Source organism: Hemiscyllium ocellatum, chromosome 19, assembly GCF_020745735.1.
Source record: "Hemiscyllium ocellatum isolate sHemOce1 chromosome 19, sHemOce1.pat.X.cur, whole genome shotgun sequence".
NCBI classification, from domain to species: domain Eukaryota; kingdom Metazoa; phylum Chordata; class Chondrichthyes; order Orectolobiformes; family Hemiscylliidae; genus Hemiscyllium; species Hemiscyllium ocellatum.
The window spans coordinates 27,447,834-27,466,883 of record NC_083419.1 but is presented as its reverse complement, the minus strand read 5'-3'; the positions used below and the strand labels follow the sequence as shown (position 1 = coordinate 27,466,883).

The following is a 19,050-nucleotide window of genomic DNA, read 5'->3' as shown; positions in this document are numbered from 1 at the left end:
GAGTTTAACAATATTTGTTAGAAAAACCCATCTGCCCCACTAATATCCTGTTAGGGAAGAAAATCTGCCATTTTCACTTGGTATGACCCTACATATGACTCCAGACCCACAGCTGTGTGGTTGGCTTTTAACTGTCCTCTGGGCAATTAAGGATGGCAATATATGCTGGCCTACATTCCGTGAATGAATTTAAAAAACGGTGTCCTCTGGTTGTTGAGCCATTTGCCACTGTGTGAACTTTCTCCTTGTTTACTATTCAAACCTTCCGTGTTCTGGACTACCTCTATCAAATCTCCTCTTAGTTTTCTCAACTTGAGAACAACTTAGCTTCTCTGCACTCTATTTAACTCCTCCTTTTCTTTCACTCCAGTATATTCTTCTGAAGTTTCTCTAAAGTTTAATGTCCAGTGTAAATCTTCATAGTTGGTCTACAGTCTTTCTCTCTTCCAACCATAATGTCTCATTCTCAATTTTCTGCCTTAATTTTCATGTTCCATTTGTAACCCCACTTCTTCACCACATTTGATCTCCTGGCATCTTTGCTATCCTTCTCTTTGTATCCTTCTCATGTCTTAGTGCTCCAACTAAATTAGCAGGATGCCAATGTAGCTACTTTTAGTTTCTGTCCATCAGCTAATTCTGAATCCCTGTCTCAACTATCTCTATAATTCCATATAGACTTAAATCTTGCAAACCAACCCTAACTTTACGAACAACAAAGCATGAATTTGGCTATGTTGAATTTAATCTAATGCTTGCTGATAAAATTGATATACATATAATTGATATACATTTGTAATTAGACACTCTACACATTTATTCTAATGTATGCTTTTTTCCTGCTGTCTTTTGCTGTACATCAAAAGCCACTTATAGTTAACGTTCATTTTGTTTTCTTTTACATGCAATGAGAAATTGTAGCCATTTTGTTTTATTGTTCACTGAAGCTATTATGCCTATTAATTATTCATTTACAAAAGATTTCACCTGATTAGTCTGTTGAATCCATGACAGAGTAATCTTCCTCACTGTGATGTTGTAAGCAAAAAATTCATTCTTTCAAACCAATGAGAAAAACACAAAATTGGAAGTGAAAATTCTAAATGTCACCTCCCTCCTGCATCACATTCAAACTCATCATTCATATTTTCACTATCTTGTACTAGCTTCTGTTGTTTAGTACACTAAATTTCAAAGCGTTGCCTTTGTTAACAGATTTCTGTATGGCATTGATGATGATAATATAGTTCATTCTATAGAACATTTTCCAATACTTATATTCTTCAATTCTGGTTGGTGGTCCAATTCCCCATCTGGTAACCTGTCTTGTAACAGAGCTACCCCATATTTCCTATAACATAACCTCTTCCTGGAACATCATCTCTGTTAATTTCTGCATACATTTCAAGACCTCCTCACAGGCATATTTTTCATGTTTTGTAAACCTCTGTTACTGAGTGGAGCAACCCATGAAATGACCAATCTTAAAGCAAAAGATTGATTTGCATTCAATAATTCTAGTAAATTTTCCACTCAATTGGAGAATCAAATGCTCCAGAGTTGTATTATTTATTTGTTTATGGAATGAGTCTGTGGTTGGCTAGACCAATATTTATTGCTAGAATAATCCACAGAACTGTTGATGATAGACATCTGAAATAAAAAAGGAAATTGCTGGAGAACTACAGCTCTGGCAATGTCTGTGTAGACAAGACAGTTAATGTTTTGGGTCAGAACTGATGATAGCTGGGAAAAGGTGATGTATTTGCTGAAGACAGGAACCTGATTGGGGAAATGGAAGAAGGAATGTACAATAGGTGAAGACTGATTTTTCTCTCGAGTTCTACGAGACCGGCAATAGGTAGATAATGATGAGCGAGGGAAAACATAAAGCTGATAATTGGGACCCGTAGTCAGTGGAAACTGGTTAGATGTGCTGAAAACAGCCCATTTCATGACGGCCTGGTGTGTTGAAGTTAGTATAGGAATTGGAAGAAGGTGTTCAGGCCCTAAAAGTATTGATCTTGACATAGGGTCACTGGAAAATGAGGTGCTGTTCTTCCAACTTGTTCTGTGGCTCACTGGAGCACTGCAATAGACCTGCGACAGAAATGTTGATCAGAGAAGATGATGTGTTGAAGTGACAGGCAACGTGAATCTCTCAGCCATTTTTTTGTGGCTGTAACTTTGATGTTTCCCCTCCTGTTTTTAGCATATATACCACTTTTTCCTAGCTACTATCAGTTCTGAAGAATGGTCACTGGACTGAAACATTAACTCCACCTTTAATGCCAGAAACTATACAGGTTTAATATCGTTAAAGCCACAATAGCATCAACAGTCTAGAAAATAAATATAAACTGGCAGAAAATGACTACAAATGAAATAATGCTGAAATAACTTTAATGACTGTGTGTGCAAGTTTTGTGAGTTAAAAAGGATGTAATTGAATTGATGAGACTGTTTGTGACACCTATTACTAAGAATTAATATGGAGTATGTTGGAAATTATTACATACCTCTGGAAATCTAATTTTATTGGGAAATATTATATAGTACTTGCGATCTGACACTTCATAATCTTATCCGTGGAAAGGTGTATTTTTGATGCAGTATATTGAATAAGTTTAGAAATAGATGTGTCAAATGAGACAACATGAAGAATGAATGGCATTGCTGTAACCCAGTTAGTGACTGTTAACATTTTTTTAAAAAAAAACATCCAGCAACTAATGGACAGAGAAATTAAACCAAGCTAACAACTCCATCCATAAAGAGATTATAATATGAATTCAGTTCTACTTCCTTTACACCCACTCCACCACATAGAGTTCCCTGACCTTAAGGGAAGATGTTGCGTGCTGGTAATATCACTAGACTTGTAATCCAGAAACTAAGACTTTGGGTCAAATCCTACCAGAGTAGAGGAGGAAATTCGGTAGATATCCAGGATAAAATGCTTACCTCATGGTAACCATGTATCCATTTTAAATTGTCACAAATACTTATCTGGCTCACTCATGTCTTTAGGGAGGGGAAGTCTGCTGCTACTGAATCCATCAGGGTGAATATAACTTGAGACCCAAAGCATTGTGGTTTATTATCTACCTTCTAGAAAATTAGGAATTGACAACAAATGGCTGAGTTAGCAACATCCACATGAACTAATTTTTAAAAAGAATTCTTGAAGGCTCATTCATTTTACCTGTGGTGCCAGACAAAAGTAAATCACAGCTTACCTGAATTCTTCCTTGTGCTTCCTCTTCAGTCTTCCAGCAGTATTGCCAAGGTAAAAGACATCATGGGGTCCTTCCACTGCTTTTAACAAACAACCCTCCAATATTTCCTTAAAATTGCAAGATGCTGTGACTGCTGTGCTGTTACTTCAAGCATCAGAAAGCACCCTTGCTTTCCAATAGCCCACTGCTGTGGTTTCAAACTGCAGCCAAGCTGATTGATTTCCAGAATTTCAGTTGCAGCAACATTAACTGCCTTTCACAAAGAAGATTACTGTAGCTTTTATTCCTTTAGCTTCCAGCTAAATAACTCTCCCAGTTGCTTTACCCTTAAAAACTTTGTCATATTCTGAATGAGCTCTTAATCTCAGACAACATCATGGACAATAAAGCTTGAATTTGCTTTACTTCACATGTAAGCCTGGTTTTATCTCTCAACTTTCAGGGAACAACAAGCTAATTAAAACCCAAAGATGACAAAGTCTGTTTACTCTTTATCCAAACATCAACTGATTTTGCCTGCTGGCTATATGTAAATTAAATTCAGAGATAACATAGAAAAGTACAGCACAGAACAGGCCCTTTGGCCCACGATGTTGTGCCGAGGTTTAATCCTAATGTACAATATAGTAACTTAACCTATGCCCCCCTCCATGTGCATGTCCAGCAGTCGCTTAAGTGTCTCCAATGACTCTGCTTCCACCACCACAGCTGGCAACACATTCCATGCATTCGCAACTCTGTAAAGAACCTACCTCTGACGTCTCCTAACGTCTTCAAGCTATGACGACTCGTACCAGTCAATTCTGCTCTGGCTATTGACACTATCTATTCCACTCATTATTTTGTATGCCTCCATCAGGTCTCCTCTCTCCTCCTCCTTTTCTCCAGAGAAAAAAGTCTAAGCTTATTCAACCTTTTCTTCATAAGGCAGCATCCTGGTAAACCTTCTTTGCAACCTCTCCAAAGCCTCTCTGTCTTTCCTATAGTAGGGCGACCAGAACTGGACACAATATTCCAAGTGTGATCTCACCAGGGACTTGTAGGGCTGCAGCAAAACCTCGCGGCTCTTCAACTCGATTGCCCTGTTTAATGAAAGCCAAAACACCATATGCTTTCTTAACAACCCTATCCACTTAGGTGGCAACTTTGAGGGATCTATTTACTTGAATGCCAAGATCCCTCTGTTCCTCCACAATGCCAAGAATCCTGTCTTTAATTTTATATTCAGCATTCAAGTTTGACCTTCCAAAATGCATCACTTCCCATTTATCCAGGTTGAACTCCATTTGTCTTTTCCAGCCCAGCTCTGCATCCTGTCTAAATCGTGCTGCAGCCTGCAGTAGCCCTATTGACGACACCTCCAACCTGTGTGTCATCTGCAAAGTTACTAACCCACCCCATAATCTCCTCATCCAAGTCATTTATAAAAACTACAAAGAGCAGAGGCCCAAGAACAGAACCCTGCGGTACCCCACTCAACATTGACCTCCAGGCAGAATACTTTCCATCTACAACCCCTCTCTGCCTTCTGTCAGCCAGCCAATTCTGAATCCAGATAGCCAAATCTCCCTGTATCCCACACTTCCTGACTTTATGAATGCGCCTACCATGAAGAACTTTTATCAAATGCCTTGCTGAAGTCCACATACACCACATCCACTGCTCAACCTTCACCTCCTCAAAGAACTCAATAAGATTTGTGAAGCATAACCTGATTGCCTTTAATCATACTATTCTTTACCAAATAATCATAAATTCTATCCCTCAGATAAACCTGAAACACAAGAATAAAACATTTGAAATACAAATTCTATTGGAATAAGTGCAGATATCACATTTCCAGTTTTGTTTTAGCTCAGGCTGACCACATACCATTTTTTTGTGCATTGAGAAAGAATTACCATTTGTCTTAAGTCTGTGTGGTTTATCAGCCTGTAGATGTTTACTAGTGGTTTTAATTCCACTTGAGCTTGGATTTAAAAACCATTTCTAAAACTATGATATTAGATGTTTGTAACAATCTGTACATTTATTCTCAAATAGTAAAAATTTATAGATTACCTCCAACAAATAATTAACATGATGGATTAATGTCTACATATAAAGAGAAGATTTGGGTTATAACTTTTACATTGTTTATCTGCAAGACCAATACAAAAACAAAATTCAGGTAATAGGTACAGAAAACTGCCTCAGTAGTACTAACATTTGTCATATTCCTGTGTCTTTTGAAGAATCAAAATCTCAGTACAAGTTAGTGTTGCAATCCAAGCAATTTAAACTATACATGAGTTGCTAAAAATTATTCAAAAGGACAGTGCCCACTTTAGAAAGCCATAAAGTCTATTTCACAACATGATTTGAATGCTACAGTGGTGTGAGTTACATGCTTTTGTTCATTTCTAACAAAGTTGAAATCTTGCTAATTAAGGTTATTTCAGTCAAGTAAATGAAAGTACATTAGAAAATCCTTGCATAGTACCTCTATAATAAAAGCACTGATTGTGAAGAACTAAATGTGTGCTAATGGATTACAACAGAACTATAACAATGGATTGAGCAGGCTGATTTGCTTTAATTAACCTGTTCGGAGATAACACACTTCTGGAGCACGTAGGACTTGAATCCAGGCCTTCTGTCCCAGAGGCAGAGACACTACGACTTTGCCACAAGAGCCCTTTGAGTATGCTAATTAAGAACAGGCATAACTTGCTCTAGCTGCCAATTGATGGATCAGTTCACTTCAAAAATCCAAAGCAGAATAGGAAAGGCATTATTCTAATTTGGTATTTTGATTCTTGGTGAAAGTACTGAATGTTTGTAACACTAATTGAAAGTTTTTTTTCAATAATCTTGATTCTTTAATGATGAAAAGAAGAACATGTGTGAAACTTTGGAACCTTGAAAGCAGTAAGCTATCATTTGTTTGAAGGATTTAAAAGCCTATTAACATCAATTTTGACTAATTATTTTCCCACCAATTAATTAGATTTTTTTTCTGATCAGTGAATCAGTATAAAGCAAGTTCTTCAATTTGGAGTCAGAAAATCGTTTCTCTGTTTATTACCATCTGACTTAAAAGATCCTTTGCAGATAATGCAGGCACATGCGCATGTACCACAATGTACAACAGATGGGAAGAACTTAAGATTGGAATTCAGTGTTGTAATGTGGAGGAGTCTGAATTGGACTGGGGTGGACAAAGTTAAAAATCACAACACCAGGTTATCGTCCAACAGGTTTATTTGAAAGCACTAACTTTCGGAGTGCTGCTCCTTCAGGTAGCTGTGGAGCAGGGCCACAAGACCCTGTTAAAGATATAGCAAAAGATTACAGTGTCATGTAACTGAAATGATATGCTGAACAAACTTAGATTGCTGTTATGTCTTTCATCTTTTAACATGGATTGCAGGTTGCAGGAACAAATTTAGGTTTGTTCAGCATATCATTTCAGTTGCATGATACTGTAATCTTTCATTCTAAGTTCTGTGTCTTATGATCCTCTTCCAAAGCTACCTGATGAAGGAGCACCACTCCAAAAGCTAGAGCTTCCAATTAAACCTGTTGGACAATAACCCAATGTTGTATGAGTTTTAACTTCTGTGTTGTAGACATAAGGTTTAAGATGTCTTAAAGAATAGAAGATTCTCAGCATTTGATGTGAGGATTTACTGAGGTATTGTAGATCCTTAATTGTACGAGCAAGTTTAATTCAGACTAACTATTTATCATGCTGGTGAAAACCACATTTAAGAGGATATGGGATCAATCTCAAGAGGAATAGTGAAAAGCCAGAAATACTTCAGTAAAAGCATGTTAAATGTTTGGAATTGTGAGGTGGCCAAGACTAATAACTAATAATCGTAAGTGTTCCTGTGTATACTTGTACTGCATAAGGTATAGTATGAACATGGTGGTGGACTGAGACAACAGATGGATTGTACGTATACGGTGTTTTTAATGTCTTGTGTTTAGTGTTATGAAAAGAACTTGTTTTATCTGCCCTAGTATGTAATATTACAGCATTATTTCAATTATAATGGAACTTGATGGCAGTAATATCCTTTTGGGCATCTAGTCTCAATAAATTTAAACAGTAATGTGTGGCTCCTGTCTTGGAGATAATAGGAAAGGAAAAATATTTCTGCACATTTTTAAGTTGAAATTTTGAGTGATGAGCTGCGGTATTTGGGGAAAACAATGATCTAATCTTGCCAGTAAATCTCCATTTGGTATCTCATGATAACATTTAAAATGTGCTTCACTTTAAATCGGTTAAAAATATACCGATGGAATAGTGTTATATCTTGCTACCATATCTCAATCATGTGTATGGTTGCAATGATCTATCTTTTTAGAAATTATCTTAATCTACAGATGCAAATGGCATTATTTTACTATTATCTACAGATAACTGGATTCTTGAACTGTTCTTAAAAAGATGGTCTCAGGCAATAGATTGCATGATTAAGATTAAATATTTTCAAATTATACTAGATTGAACCATACCTTGTGTACTGTGTGTAATTAAGATTTTAAATTGAATATATAATTTGCAATGAAACTAGGGTGTTCTATTACCATGTATTCATTTATGACAAAGAAGTACTGAAAGTAAATGGAGCAGACATTATAATTTGTGATTTTGTTGGAAAGTGATGCTGTGTATGTGACTGTGATCCTTGAGATAGCTCTCTTCCTTAGGCATCTGGCTCCTCAAGTTGATGAGGAGGAAGGTACACGATTGATGGGGCTGTGATTGTCTATGACCTGTCTCCTGTTTCTATCAAATGCATGGTCACTGGCAGGAAGTCCGTCCAAAGCTGCTGCTCTTGTTCTCTTCATGCTAATTGATCTGCAACCATTCCTGAGAGTACTTAGGCAACGTGAGCCACATATAATGGGCATCCAGGATGTTGTACACAAAAGGGCATTATTGATCAATCCAGCAGAATTCATTATCATCATGTTGAATGCACACACACAATTACCTGAAGAATGCTAGTAGAAAGCGCCATAAGAAAGGCCAATAGAATTTTATATTTCATAACTAGGAGTAGAAAGTGCAACTGTGAAAGAATAAACATCAGTTTATGCATTGTGGATATGCCATATTGCATGTTGGATACTCAGTTCAGAACATGCATACGTTAAACCAGCTAATTACAGACATGGCAAACTCCAATACAATTCTTGGGCCTAGTTGCCATGTTTATTCAGAAGCCTTGCATGACTACAGACTAGAGAGACCCTCAAACAGATAGGATCAACTTTGCTGTATCTGCAAATAAAATTAAGATTTAAAACGACAAGATTTAAGAAGAATCCAATGCCATATCTCAATTGTGTAACGATAAGACTCCAGTGATTGTTAAACTTTGAACCCTGACAATATAAACACCCTAATTTAATGATCACTGCATTATTATGCTGTAATTTTCATATTTTACCGAAAATGATTATCTGACTTGCCTCAATTCAATAAACTTAGTTGCAGAATTAAGTTGATTTGTTGAGGCAAAATTACGGTTTGCTCTGGCAGTTGTGGCATTTCGAAGTCAACTTCATTGGGTTGATGTCTTTCTTCACATCATGTCATGCACTGTTTTAGATTCAATACCAACACTTTCCTCCTTTCCTGCTTAGTCTTCCTAGTTAGCCCTGAATATCTTGTAATTAGCTCTTTTATACTTATATTTCAATCTTGAAATCTAACTCTTGAAGAAAGAAATCGCCTAGTCAGCAAATGATTCTGCATGTGGAAATTTGTAGAATAGGCAATGGCAACTTGTACTAATGGCGGTCCTGTTTACCACACAGACACAATGTATATTGAGACTGGAGGGCCAAATGAATATTAGGGTATTTTATTGTAGAGAAAGTTTTTAATTTTGCACCTATTCTGCTGTTTCTTAAGGAGTGATAATGATTTATTTCCTCTCTAGTTTGATGGATTCAGAGATGGCTAGTAATGCTAGTACATCATCTGCAGAAGCTGGTGCTTGTACAGCAGGGGTATTTGAAGGGCTAGTACATTAGTCAGTGAAGATTTGTGTGCTCACTGCAGCATTTGCATGCTGCTAATGAAATTTTGTGTATAGTACCATTTTGAGAAACTGGGAACATGCAGAACGTGTCATCCATTGTTCCCGTGAGTCAGCCTACTTGCCACAAGGTCAACACTGCCCTCTTAGTATAAATGTTATTTACCCTTTTTTTTATTGCAGTAAATCTTGCCAATTGTCCTGATGACTACAGATGGAAAAACTTCAACAGAATGTCAATAGTACCCAAATTTTATACAACCAAATGACTATTTAGTTCATGGAACATTACAGGCCCTTTGGCCCTCGACGTTGCACCTGTGGAACCAATCTGAAACCTATCTATCCTACAGTATTCCATGTCCATCCATGTGTTTATCCAATGACCATGTAAATGTCCTTAAAGTTGGCAAGTCTACTACTATTGCAAGGAGTGCATTCCATGTCCCTACCACTGAGTAAAGAAAATACCTCTGATATCTGTCTTGTATCTATCATCATTCCAATTTAAAGCTATGTCCCCTTGTGTTAGCCATCAGCATCTGAGGCAATAGGCTCTCACTGTCCACCCTATCTAACCTCTGATTATCTTATGTCCCAATTAAGTCACCTCTCAACCTTCTCTCTCACGAAAACAGACTCAAGTCCTTCAGTCTTTCCTCATAACACCTTCCCTCTATACCAGGCAACATCCCAGTAAATCTCCTCTGCACCATTTCCAAAGCTTCCGTGTCCTTCCTATAATGCGGTGACCAGAACTGTACGCAATACTCCAAGTGTGGCCGTACCAGAGTTTTGTACAGCTGCAGCATGATATCATGGATCCCTCTCCCAATAAAAGATAACACATGTATGCCTTCTAAACAAATCTATCAACCTGGGTGGCAACTTTTTCAGGGATGTACGAACATGGACACTGCAATCTCTCTGCTCATCTACACTACCAAGAAACTTACTATTAGCCCAGTACTCCTTTAGTCCTGTTGCTCCTTCCAAAGTGAATCACCTCGTACTTTTCAGCATTTAAACTCCATTTGCCACCTCTCAACCCAGCTCTGCAGCCTATCTGTGTCCCTTTGTAACCTGCAACATCCTTCGGCACTATCCACAACTCCACCGACCTTAGTGTCATCCGCAAATTTACTAACCCATCCTTCTACGCCCTCATCCAGGTCATTTATAAAAATGACAAACAGTAGTGGCCCCCTGCAGTACATCACGAGTAACTGAATTCCAGGATGAACATTTCAAATTATTCACCACCCTGTGTCGTCTTTAGCTAGCCAATTTCTGATCCAAGCGTGAAATAACCCCTCAATCCCATGCTTCTGTATTTTGTGCAATAGCCTACTGTGGGGTTCTTTTATCAAATGCCTTACTGAAATTTGGTAATCTTAAGTAGACAGTGTAAATTGTCTGCTATGACTGGCAATGAAGCTGCTCTGCTATTCATGAAGCTTTTAAAGAGTAAATTTATTTTAACTCTTGCAGTCAATTTCAAAATGTTGGAAGGTGCACCAGAAATACTTTGGCTATTGTGAATCTCGTATGAATGGAAAATAAACTATGTTTAAGGCTCTCCAAACAAAATCACTGAGAAGGTATACACCTGTAGAAATTTATGTTGCATAACACACAAACTCAGCTGAGTTCATCCTGTACAATCCATAAGACATGAGACCGAAGTAGGCCATTCAGCCCATTGAGTCTGCTCCATCGTTCATTGAGATCAAAGCTAATCTGATCTTCAACTCCAATTTCCTGCCTTTTTCCTTTAATTCTGACTGATTTGAAAAAGCTATCTCAGCCTTGAATATACTAACAACTCAGCATCTCAAGCCCTCAGTGGTTTAAAAAAAATTGTTTCACTACCCTCTGAGAAAACAAACATTCCTCATTTACCTTAAATGGACAAACACTTACTCTGAGATTAGTCCCTATCATCCAAGATTCCCCCACAAGGGGAAACAGCCTTTCCTTATTTACCCTGTCTAGTCCCCTCATCTTGTGTTTTGATAAGGTCACCTATTGTTTCTCTTAAATCCCAATGAGTACAGGCCCAACCTACTTAGGTTCTCCTCATAACAGAGATCCAAGAGGTTGGATCAGCCTTATGAACCTTCTCTGGACTGTCTCCAGTTCTAGTCCATCTTTGCTTTGGATAAGGAGACCAAACTTGTTTATAGTATCTCAACTGTGGTCTGACAGTTACTTTGCCAAAACAAAGTCTCCCTACTTTTATATTCCATTCGCTTTTGAAGACCAATGCTCCATTTGCCTTCTATATTAAATGCTGAACTTGGATGCTAGCTTTTTGTGATTCATAGACAAGGACTCCCAAATCCTTCGGGTCTGTCACTTTCTGCAGTTTTTCTCCATTTTAAATAATATTCAGCTCCTCTATTCTTCCTGCCAAAGTGCATAAGCTCACATTTTCCCACATTGTATTCCATCTGTCAATTTTTTTGCCTGACTACTTGACCTTTCTATGTTCTGCAAACGCAGTGCAATCCTTACCATTTGCCTTCCTGCCTGTTTTTCTGTTATCCAGATTTGGCGAGGTACGTTCTCTTTCCTCATGCAGGTCATTCCTACTGCAGAAAAGCAATGATGATCCCCAATGACACTGTCCTTTAGATGTCAACAAGCCCGCTGAGAATTTCCAGCATTCTTTTTTATTTCAAATTGTCAGTGTTGCATGCTATTTTGCTTTTTGTCATCATGCGCTTAGAGTCTCTGGTGCAATAACCTTTAAGTCTCCTTCCTATTCAACAGAAGCAGAACTCTGTCCAGCACATGTGTAACTTGGATTAGCAATGCATTAAATGTCATCTGCCAGATACAGACTCATATTCTCCATTTCCTCCTGTTCTGATTATAATCTTTTGTTGCTCACCAGAAGCTATAGTACATTTGCATTGTTTGAGTCATCTATCAATGTTTACGCTTCTCATGAATGATTAGAGACACAGTCCTAATATCAAAACCCATTAGTCTTCACTTCAATAAATCAATACTTTATCTGTTGCAGAATCTATTCTCTAATCATACTGGACTTAACCTGTGTGTGTATATTTGAAAACCTGCGACAAAATCAAATGTCCCCTTCCCCAGCAGAAAGGTTTGAGTGGGTTACTAGTTGGTTGTTAAAGGAAAACAAATCATTTTTCCAGAAGCAAGGTTGAGGACTTTAGTATAGCTTGCCTCTAACTGAAACTGAGCCATTGAACTTACATGAAAATTTGGCGATGAGTGAGCCACCTATAACATTTTCAGGAATATGTGGGTGAGTTGGTGGGAAAGGTAGGTAGATGTTGAATGGGAACAGGTCTGAAATGATTGTTTTAGGATGGAAACAAAACTAGAAATGGCGTAGCACTTAGAGTCATAGAGGTGTACAACATGGAAACAGACTTTTCTGTCCATCTTGCCCATGCTGGCCAGATATCCTAAATAAATCTAGTCCCATTTGCCAGTGTTTGGCTCATATCCCTTTAAACTCTTCCTATTCATATACTCCTCCAGATGCCTTTTAAATGTTGTAATTGTACCAGCCTCCTCCTCTTCCTCTGGCAGTTCATTCCAGATACACACCACCCTCTGTTTGAAAAGGTTTCAAATTGCGATCTTTGAAGAAGGAGGCCATCTGGGTTGTTCGGTATTGGAATTGGTCCTCCTGGGAGCAGATGTGGCGGAGGCGAAGGAATTGGGAATATGGGATGGCGTTTTTACAGGGGGCAGGGTGGGAGGAGGTGTAATCTAGGTAGCTGTGGGAGTCTGTCAGTTTATAGTAAATGTCCGTGTTGAGCCAGTCGCCCGAGATAGAAATGGAGAGGACTAGGAAGGGGAGGGAGGAGTCTGAGACAGTCCAGGTAAATTTGAGGTCCTCGGGGAAGGTGTTAGTTAAGTGGATGAACTGTTCAACCTCCTCGTGACAAGGCGGTTTCTTCAAAAACCGCAATTTCCCCTCCGACGTGGTTGACGATGCTCTCCACCGCATCTCCTCCACTTCCCGCTCCTCCGCCCTTGAACCCCACCATACTCCAGATACATCGTATCATCCTTCGTCATTTCTGCCACCTCCAAACAGACCCCATCACCAAGGATATATTTCCCTTCCCTATCAGCGATCCAGAAAGACCACTCCCTCCGCGAGTCCCTCATCAGGTACTCACCCCCCACCAACCCAACCTCCACTCCCGGCATCTTCCCATGTAACCACAAGAAATGCAAAACTTGCACCCACCCCTCCCCCCTCACTTCCCTCCAAGGCCCCAAGGGATCCTTCTGTATCCATCACAAATTCACCTGCATCTCCACACGCACCATTTACTGCATCCGCTGCACCCGATGTGGCCTCCTCTACATTGGGGAGACATGCCGCCAACTTGCGGAACGTTTCAGAGAACACCTCTGGGACACCCGCACCAACCAACCCAACCGTGGCTGAACACTTTAACTCCCCCTCCCACTCCGCCAAGGACATGCAGGTCCTTGGCCGTCTCCATCACCAGACCATAGCAACACGACGCCTGGAGGAAAAGTGCCTGATCTTCCACCTAGGAACCCTCCAATCTCAAGGGATGAACTCCGATTTCCCTCCCCCCACCTTTATCTCAGTCCCAACCCTCGGACTCCACGCCGCCGCCTTAACCTGCAATCTTCTTCCTGACATGTCCGCCCCCACCCCCTCTCCAGCCTATCACCCTCACCTTAACCTTTTCCCTATCGCATTCCCAAAGCCCCTCCCCCAAGTCCCTCCTCCCTACCTTTTATCTTAGCCTGCTTGGCACACCTTCCTCATTCCTGAAGAAGGGCTTATGCCTGAAAAGTCGATTCTCCTGCTCCTTGGATGCTGCCTGATCTGCGCTTTTCCAGCAACACATTTTTCAGCTTTGATCTCCAACATCTGCAGTCCTCACTTTCTCCTTAAAGATCTCTCTTTTGGTAACACTCCCCAGGACCTTACCGTTAAGTGTATTATGTGATGGGGAAAAAAAATGAGAATAGTTTGAACATTGAAACCTTATGTGTTATTTTAGATTGTGATTGCAGGTAAATAATATCATATAAAAAGGGCAGAAGCAGCTCAAGTGTTGTAGTAGGAATTAAGTACAATTACTGAAGCACGTTGTTATCCTTGAAGGTGGTAACAAAGCAAATTGAGTGAGTATGTCCTAGAGCATTACTGTCCCCCTTCTCCCCAGCTCAGCAATTAAGACCCTTGATGAGACAGCTAAAACCACTTAAAGACCTCTACTCACCACCTGGCCAATTACCTGCCTTCCTGGCAGTCGGGATGGGCTGGTTTTCTGACTGTGAAAACAGAGCAACCCGTCTGGGTTGTGTGTGGATGCCTCCATTTGGCCCAGTCTAGGGTAGGGAAGAGTATATCTTCTTTCACTACAATCCTCATCCCACATAAGGAGATGGTGGATGGTGATAATGTCACTGGGCCAGTAATCTAGAATCCCAGGCTAATGATTTGAGGACATGGGTTCAAATCCCACAACGGCAGATGGTGAAATTTTGAATTAAATAAAAATCTGGAATTATATTTTTAGAAAGTGGACTGAATGGTGATCACTGTCCTAAAACCCCATCTGGATCACTAACATCTTTTTTAGGGAAAGAAGCTTGCTATCCTTACCTGGTCTGGCCTACATGTAACACCAGACCCATTTCTTAGGATCTGCAAGCTGTCAGCCTCAGTTTGACTACTGTTGAGACCTGTGATTGAATGAGAAGCTTACCAGTCATCTCGTAAGCTGATAGGATCTGGGCTGGTAGCTTCTTTGGTGGGTGGTAATGTGACTGAACAAATCCAGCCCATGCTTTGGCTGCATTTCTTCAAGTTGTCGTCTGAATATTGTGTGTTAGCAATAATTCGACAAGAAAATTTTAGTTTGGATCTTCAATGTACTGTGGGTTCTCTTCTTAGCTTTCCTACCAGGAAGCAGGACCTTGGTAATTATTCAATGACTTATAATAAAGTACTGTGATACCTTTTGTGGTGAGGAGGCTGCCTTGTCCAGAGCATGGGAGCGCATACCTGCTGTTGGTATTGATCTGATTCACAAGCTGGCTGCTTATCTAAGAGAACTGACTCCATCTCACTGCAAGTACAGGATGGCTTCATCAGAATTAAACATGGTTTTGAGGAGACCAGATTTAATTCAAGTTGTGTGTTTACATTCAGAAGGGTGATTAGGGAAGAAACTATTCCCTTCTGTTGATGAGTTAGTTATGACAGGATAAACGATTGAAAATGATCAGTCAGTTGCTGAACCAAGTGTTGAGGTATGATTTTTTTTACAGTGTTGTTCAAGCATAATTTCCTTTGCCATATACTGTACTTGTTGAGGCAGCAACCATTAAGCATTTCTGGGGCGAAGTGGGTGAATACTTAAGACAGAGATATTAAAATTAAAAAGGGTCTTATAGTGTGGTGGTTATATCACTATCACTATCACTAACACTTGACAGAAGATCCAGGAGCAAGTGTAGCTCCCCTCGAAATACTGTAACATGTCTGTACAGCTTAATTTAATAAATACATATAAACAGGGAGATCTTGTTGCAGTAAGATCACTGTACTGGCAAGCAGGCTAATGTTCTGGGGTCATGAGTTCAAATCCCACCAAGACAGTTGGTAGAATTTAAATTCAATTAGTAAATCCAGAAAATAAAGCTAGTCTTTGTAACGACAACTATCATCGATTGTTGTAAAACCACATCTGGTTTACGAATGCTCTTTTTAGGAAAGGAAATCTGCCATCGTTCTTGGATTCTCAGCAATAGTGTTAACCCCTACATACTTGTGGAAATGGCATGGCAAGAAACTACCTTGTCATGTATAACAAATGCTGACCTTGTCAGCAAAATACACATCCCATGATAGAAGGTATGGTCAAGAAACCACAGGCCCAAAATTGAACATTCTAAATTGACCCACAGAGATCATGGCACCAGTTGGAAAATTGGCCAGACTACATTGAATAACATCTAGCAGCTATCAGCTGCAGACAACCGCGGAAACCCAGGTCAAAGAGGTTGCTAAGGTGCAAGGAGACCCAGTTGCAACCATCCCAACGGTTTCGGATTAGAGAAGTGGCAATCGACATTCTGGCATCTTGACTGCCTGAGTGTATGCACCTTATGCCTCCAGCATGGCACCAGGGAAGGATGTTGTCACAATTCTATTGGATGACTTGAATCCAACTCATGACTCCATTGACCAAAGGCCACAGAATATGCTGGAAGGTCAGGGAGAACAGCAGATAAATAGACGCATTTCTAGAAGCCAGCTCCTCACTGAAGCCTCAACAAAGACATGACCTGGCCCAGCAGCAGAGCTCCAACTACCTGGAGAGAGAGAGAGAAGATCTGCCCTCACCTGTAAGCCCCACCTTCATGGAAGAGAGCCAGCCCTACATCAGCGTGTGGGAGATTCCAACAGCCCAGCTCAAATATATAGATCATTGCAAGTGGGTAGATGGGTCGAGCTAGAGAAAGAGTAAATTTTATAGGAATTTAAGAAATGCTTCCATGGTATTTTTAATAAGGAATATTTTGTTCATATGGAGTTGAACTGCAAGTGAAATTGTTTCCCTCTTTGTCTGCCTAACTGACAAACACTTGGTTTAAGATTTTTAACACAAGTTGTTCAAAGGGTCCAAAGCATGGACCATGCTGGAAAAAAACATCCGGGTTGGGGAGCAGGGTAGTGAGCTTGATTTTTGCATTTGATCCAGCTCATTACTGAAGTAATAGAACACTCCTCTGCTATAAACTTATGTTTCTGTGTCATTGTGGATTAGAGATTTCTTTAGCTTTACTGTGCATTCCTTCTAAGTAGACTGATATAGTATCATATTTTAAATGCCTGCAATGTTGCGTGTTGACTTGTGCAATTGAATACAAGCTGCTGATCTATAAATCTGGACACGAGTAACCTTTTGGCATTGCAGACATAGGAGATATTGAGCCGCAAAAATTTTGTGGTGCCAAATAACTGGCTGTTGAGTGTTGGAGCTAAATTAAACTACTTTCTGCTGATCAAGCTTGAAAGTCGGGTTTGCTCCTGCGGCTGAGAGAGTGAAGCTGCCTCAGTGGTAATTTCCTGAGGGAGTTTCCAGTGTTTTGCTTGTGTTCTCTGACAATGGAATGATGACATACATGTTAGCTGCTGCATTTGAATTTGATTACGTGCAACAAATGAGTTGGCAACGAGCAGTGTACTGCTGAGGATCTATGTATGTAACAAGGAGTAATATTTGCTGCAGTCACTGTCTTTAATGCTGCTACGCTGCTGGACTAATTGATCATCTTGTTTAAGTTTTTAACAATGCCATGGATTTGTTATGTGGACTTGGCCATGAGCTTAACAGTGACTTTGGTAAGTAAGGTACAGGACATTTTGCGTTATAGTTCTCTCCAGAGCTGCTTCTGCTGTGTTTAAAGTTGTTCTTTTAAAACAAATAGAATTATTGTCTGACTTCAAATAACTTCTGCTGAACATTTTCCTGTAAATGAGACAGAATATTACTTTGATTTTTTTCACAGCTTTTTTACCCAAATCTGAAGAAGAGAAAGCTTTCGATAATTCAATTGCTTAAGACAGCATTTATGAATATGTAGCTATAGTTATTAATCAGACAAAAGCTGCTTGATCAGGTTGTTGCTTTACTGTGGAGGGAGCGGAGATGGGAGTTTGAGTGGGATTTAATATGGAGATTTATAGTTTATTTTCTGAATCTGCTATGCAGTACAAGGCATGTTTTTCAGCTGTACAATTTAGTCCAGAGGTTCTGTTAAATTTAACTTTTTTTTAATTTCAGTGTAGTTTACCAAACCATTTCAAATGATTGTGGAGTATTAAATACAAGTTGCAATTTGTGATATTTATGCTAGTTTAGAAATCAATGCAACTTCTGTCATAAAACTGGCCAGATTAACCTCTATTGCAGAAGTCTGTTAATTTGCACTTTTTTATGGATCACTGAGAAGTCTTTAAAATTTGACTCCTTTTAGACAAAAGGACACATTGCCTGCTGCTATGTTTTGATTTGTTGAGAAGCTTGATCAATATGTATTTCAGTTTTTGGACAGATTTAATTGAAGCATTGCTGAATATTCCTTCTGGTTGTGTGTAGTTATGCACATTTGAAGAATTTATTGTTGCACTTATTCTAATGCTTGTGCAGTGCCAGAGGGTTTACACTATTAGATGTAAATTATCTGGAAATACGTACATGTGGTCATATTGGAAATGCCCCATTGTACTGCATTTTCCATGGCTAAGCTACACAATACTGGACACCACAGCCACTACAGCCAATTCAGTATCGTCAATCCACCTAGCCTGCACATTTTTGGACTGTGGGAGAAAACTGGAGCACCCAGAAGAAACCCATGCAGACATGGGAGGACATACATAATCCACTCAGATATTCACCCAATGCTGTGATTGAACCTGGGTCCCTGGTGCCATGAGGCAATAGTGCTAACTACTGAGTCACCGTGCTGCCTGAATGGCATCTATTGAATATTGTGCATACGCAATGCCAAACATACCCAAAACAATTGACGCGGTGTAACCTCTGCTTAGCTGGTTTGAATTTTTACAAAATATTTAATACCTGACCAAGAAAAAAGTTCATTTGTTAGAAGAAACTTAATATCACTGAACAATTGTGGGGCCTCAAGTTTAAGTGTACAGACTGTGTGAAATAACTTAACTTAAAAATGTGTTGTTGGAAAAGCGC

General features: G+C 39.5%; 1 protein-coding gene across 5 annotated transcripts in view; it reads left to right on the top strand.

Moving 5' to 3' along the window:
* grip1 (glutamate receptor interacting protein 1) overlaps nt 1-19,050 on the top strand; it is a 465,375-nt gene that overhangs the window by 308,880 nt on the left and 137,445 nt on the right. Inside the window, exon 1 of one of the 5 annotated variants that reach the window (XM_060839773.1) lies at nt 17,584-17,681. The exons of the other annotated variants lie outside the window; for them this stretch is intronic. Coding sequence (XP_060695756.1) covers nt 17,636-17,681 — 46 coding nt within the window. The 5' untranslated portion in view covers nt 17,584-17,635. Of the gene's footprint in view, nt 1-17,583; nt 17,682-19,050 lie in introns of those variants that run through there. 5 annotated transcript variants of the gene reach the window in all.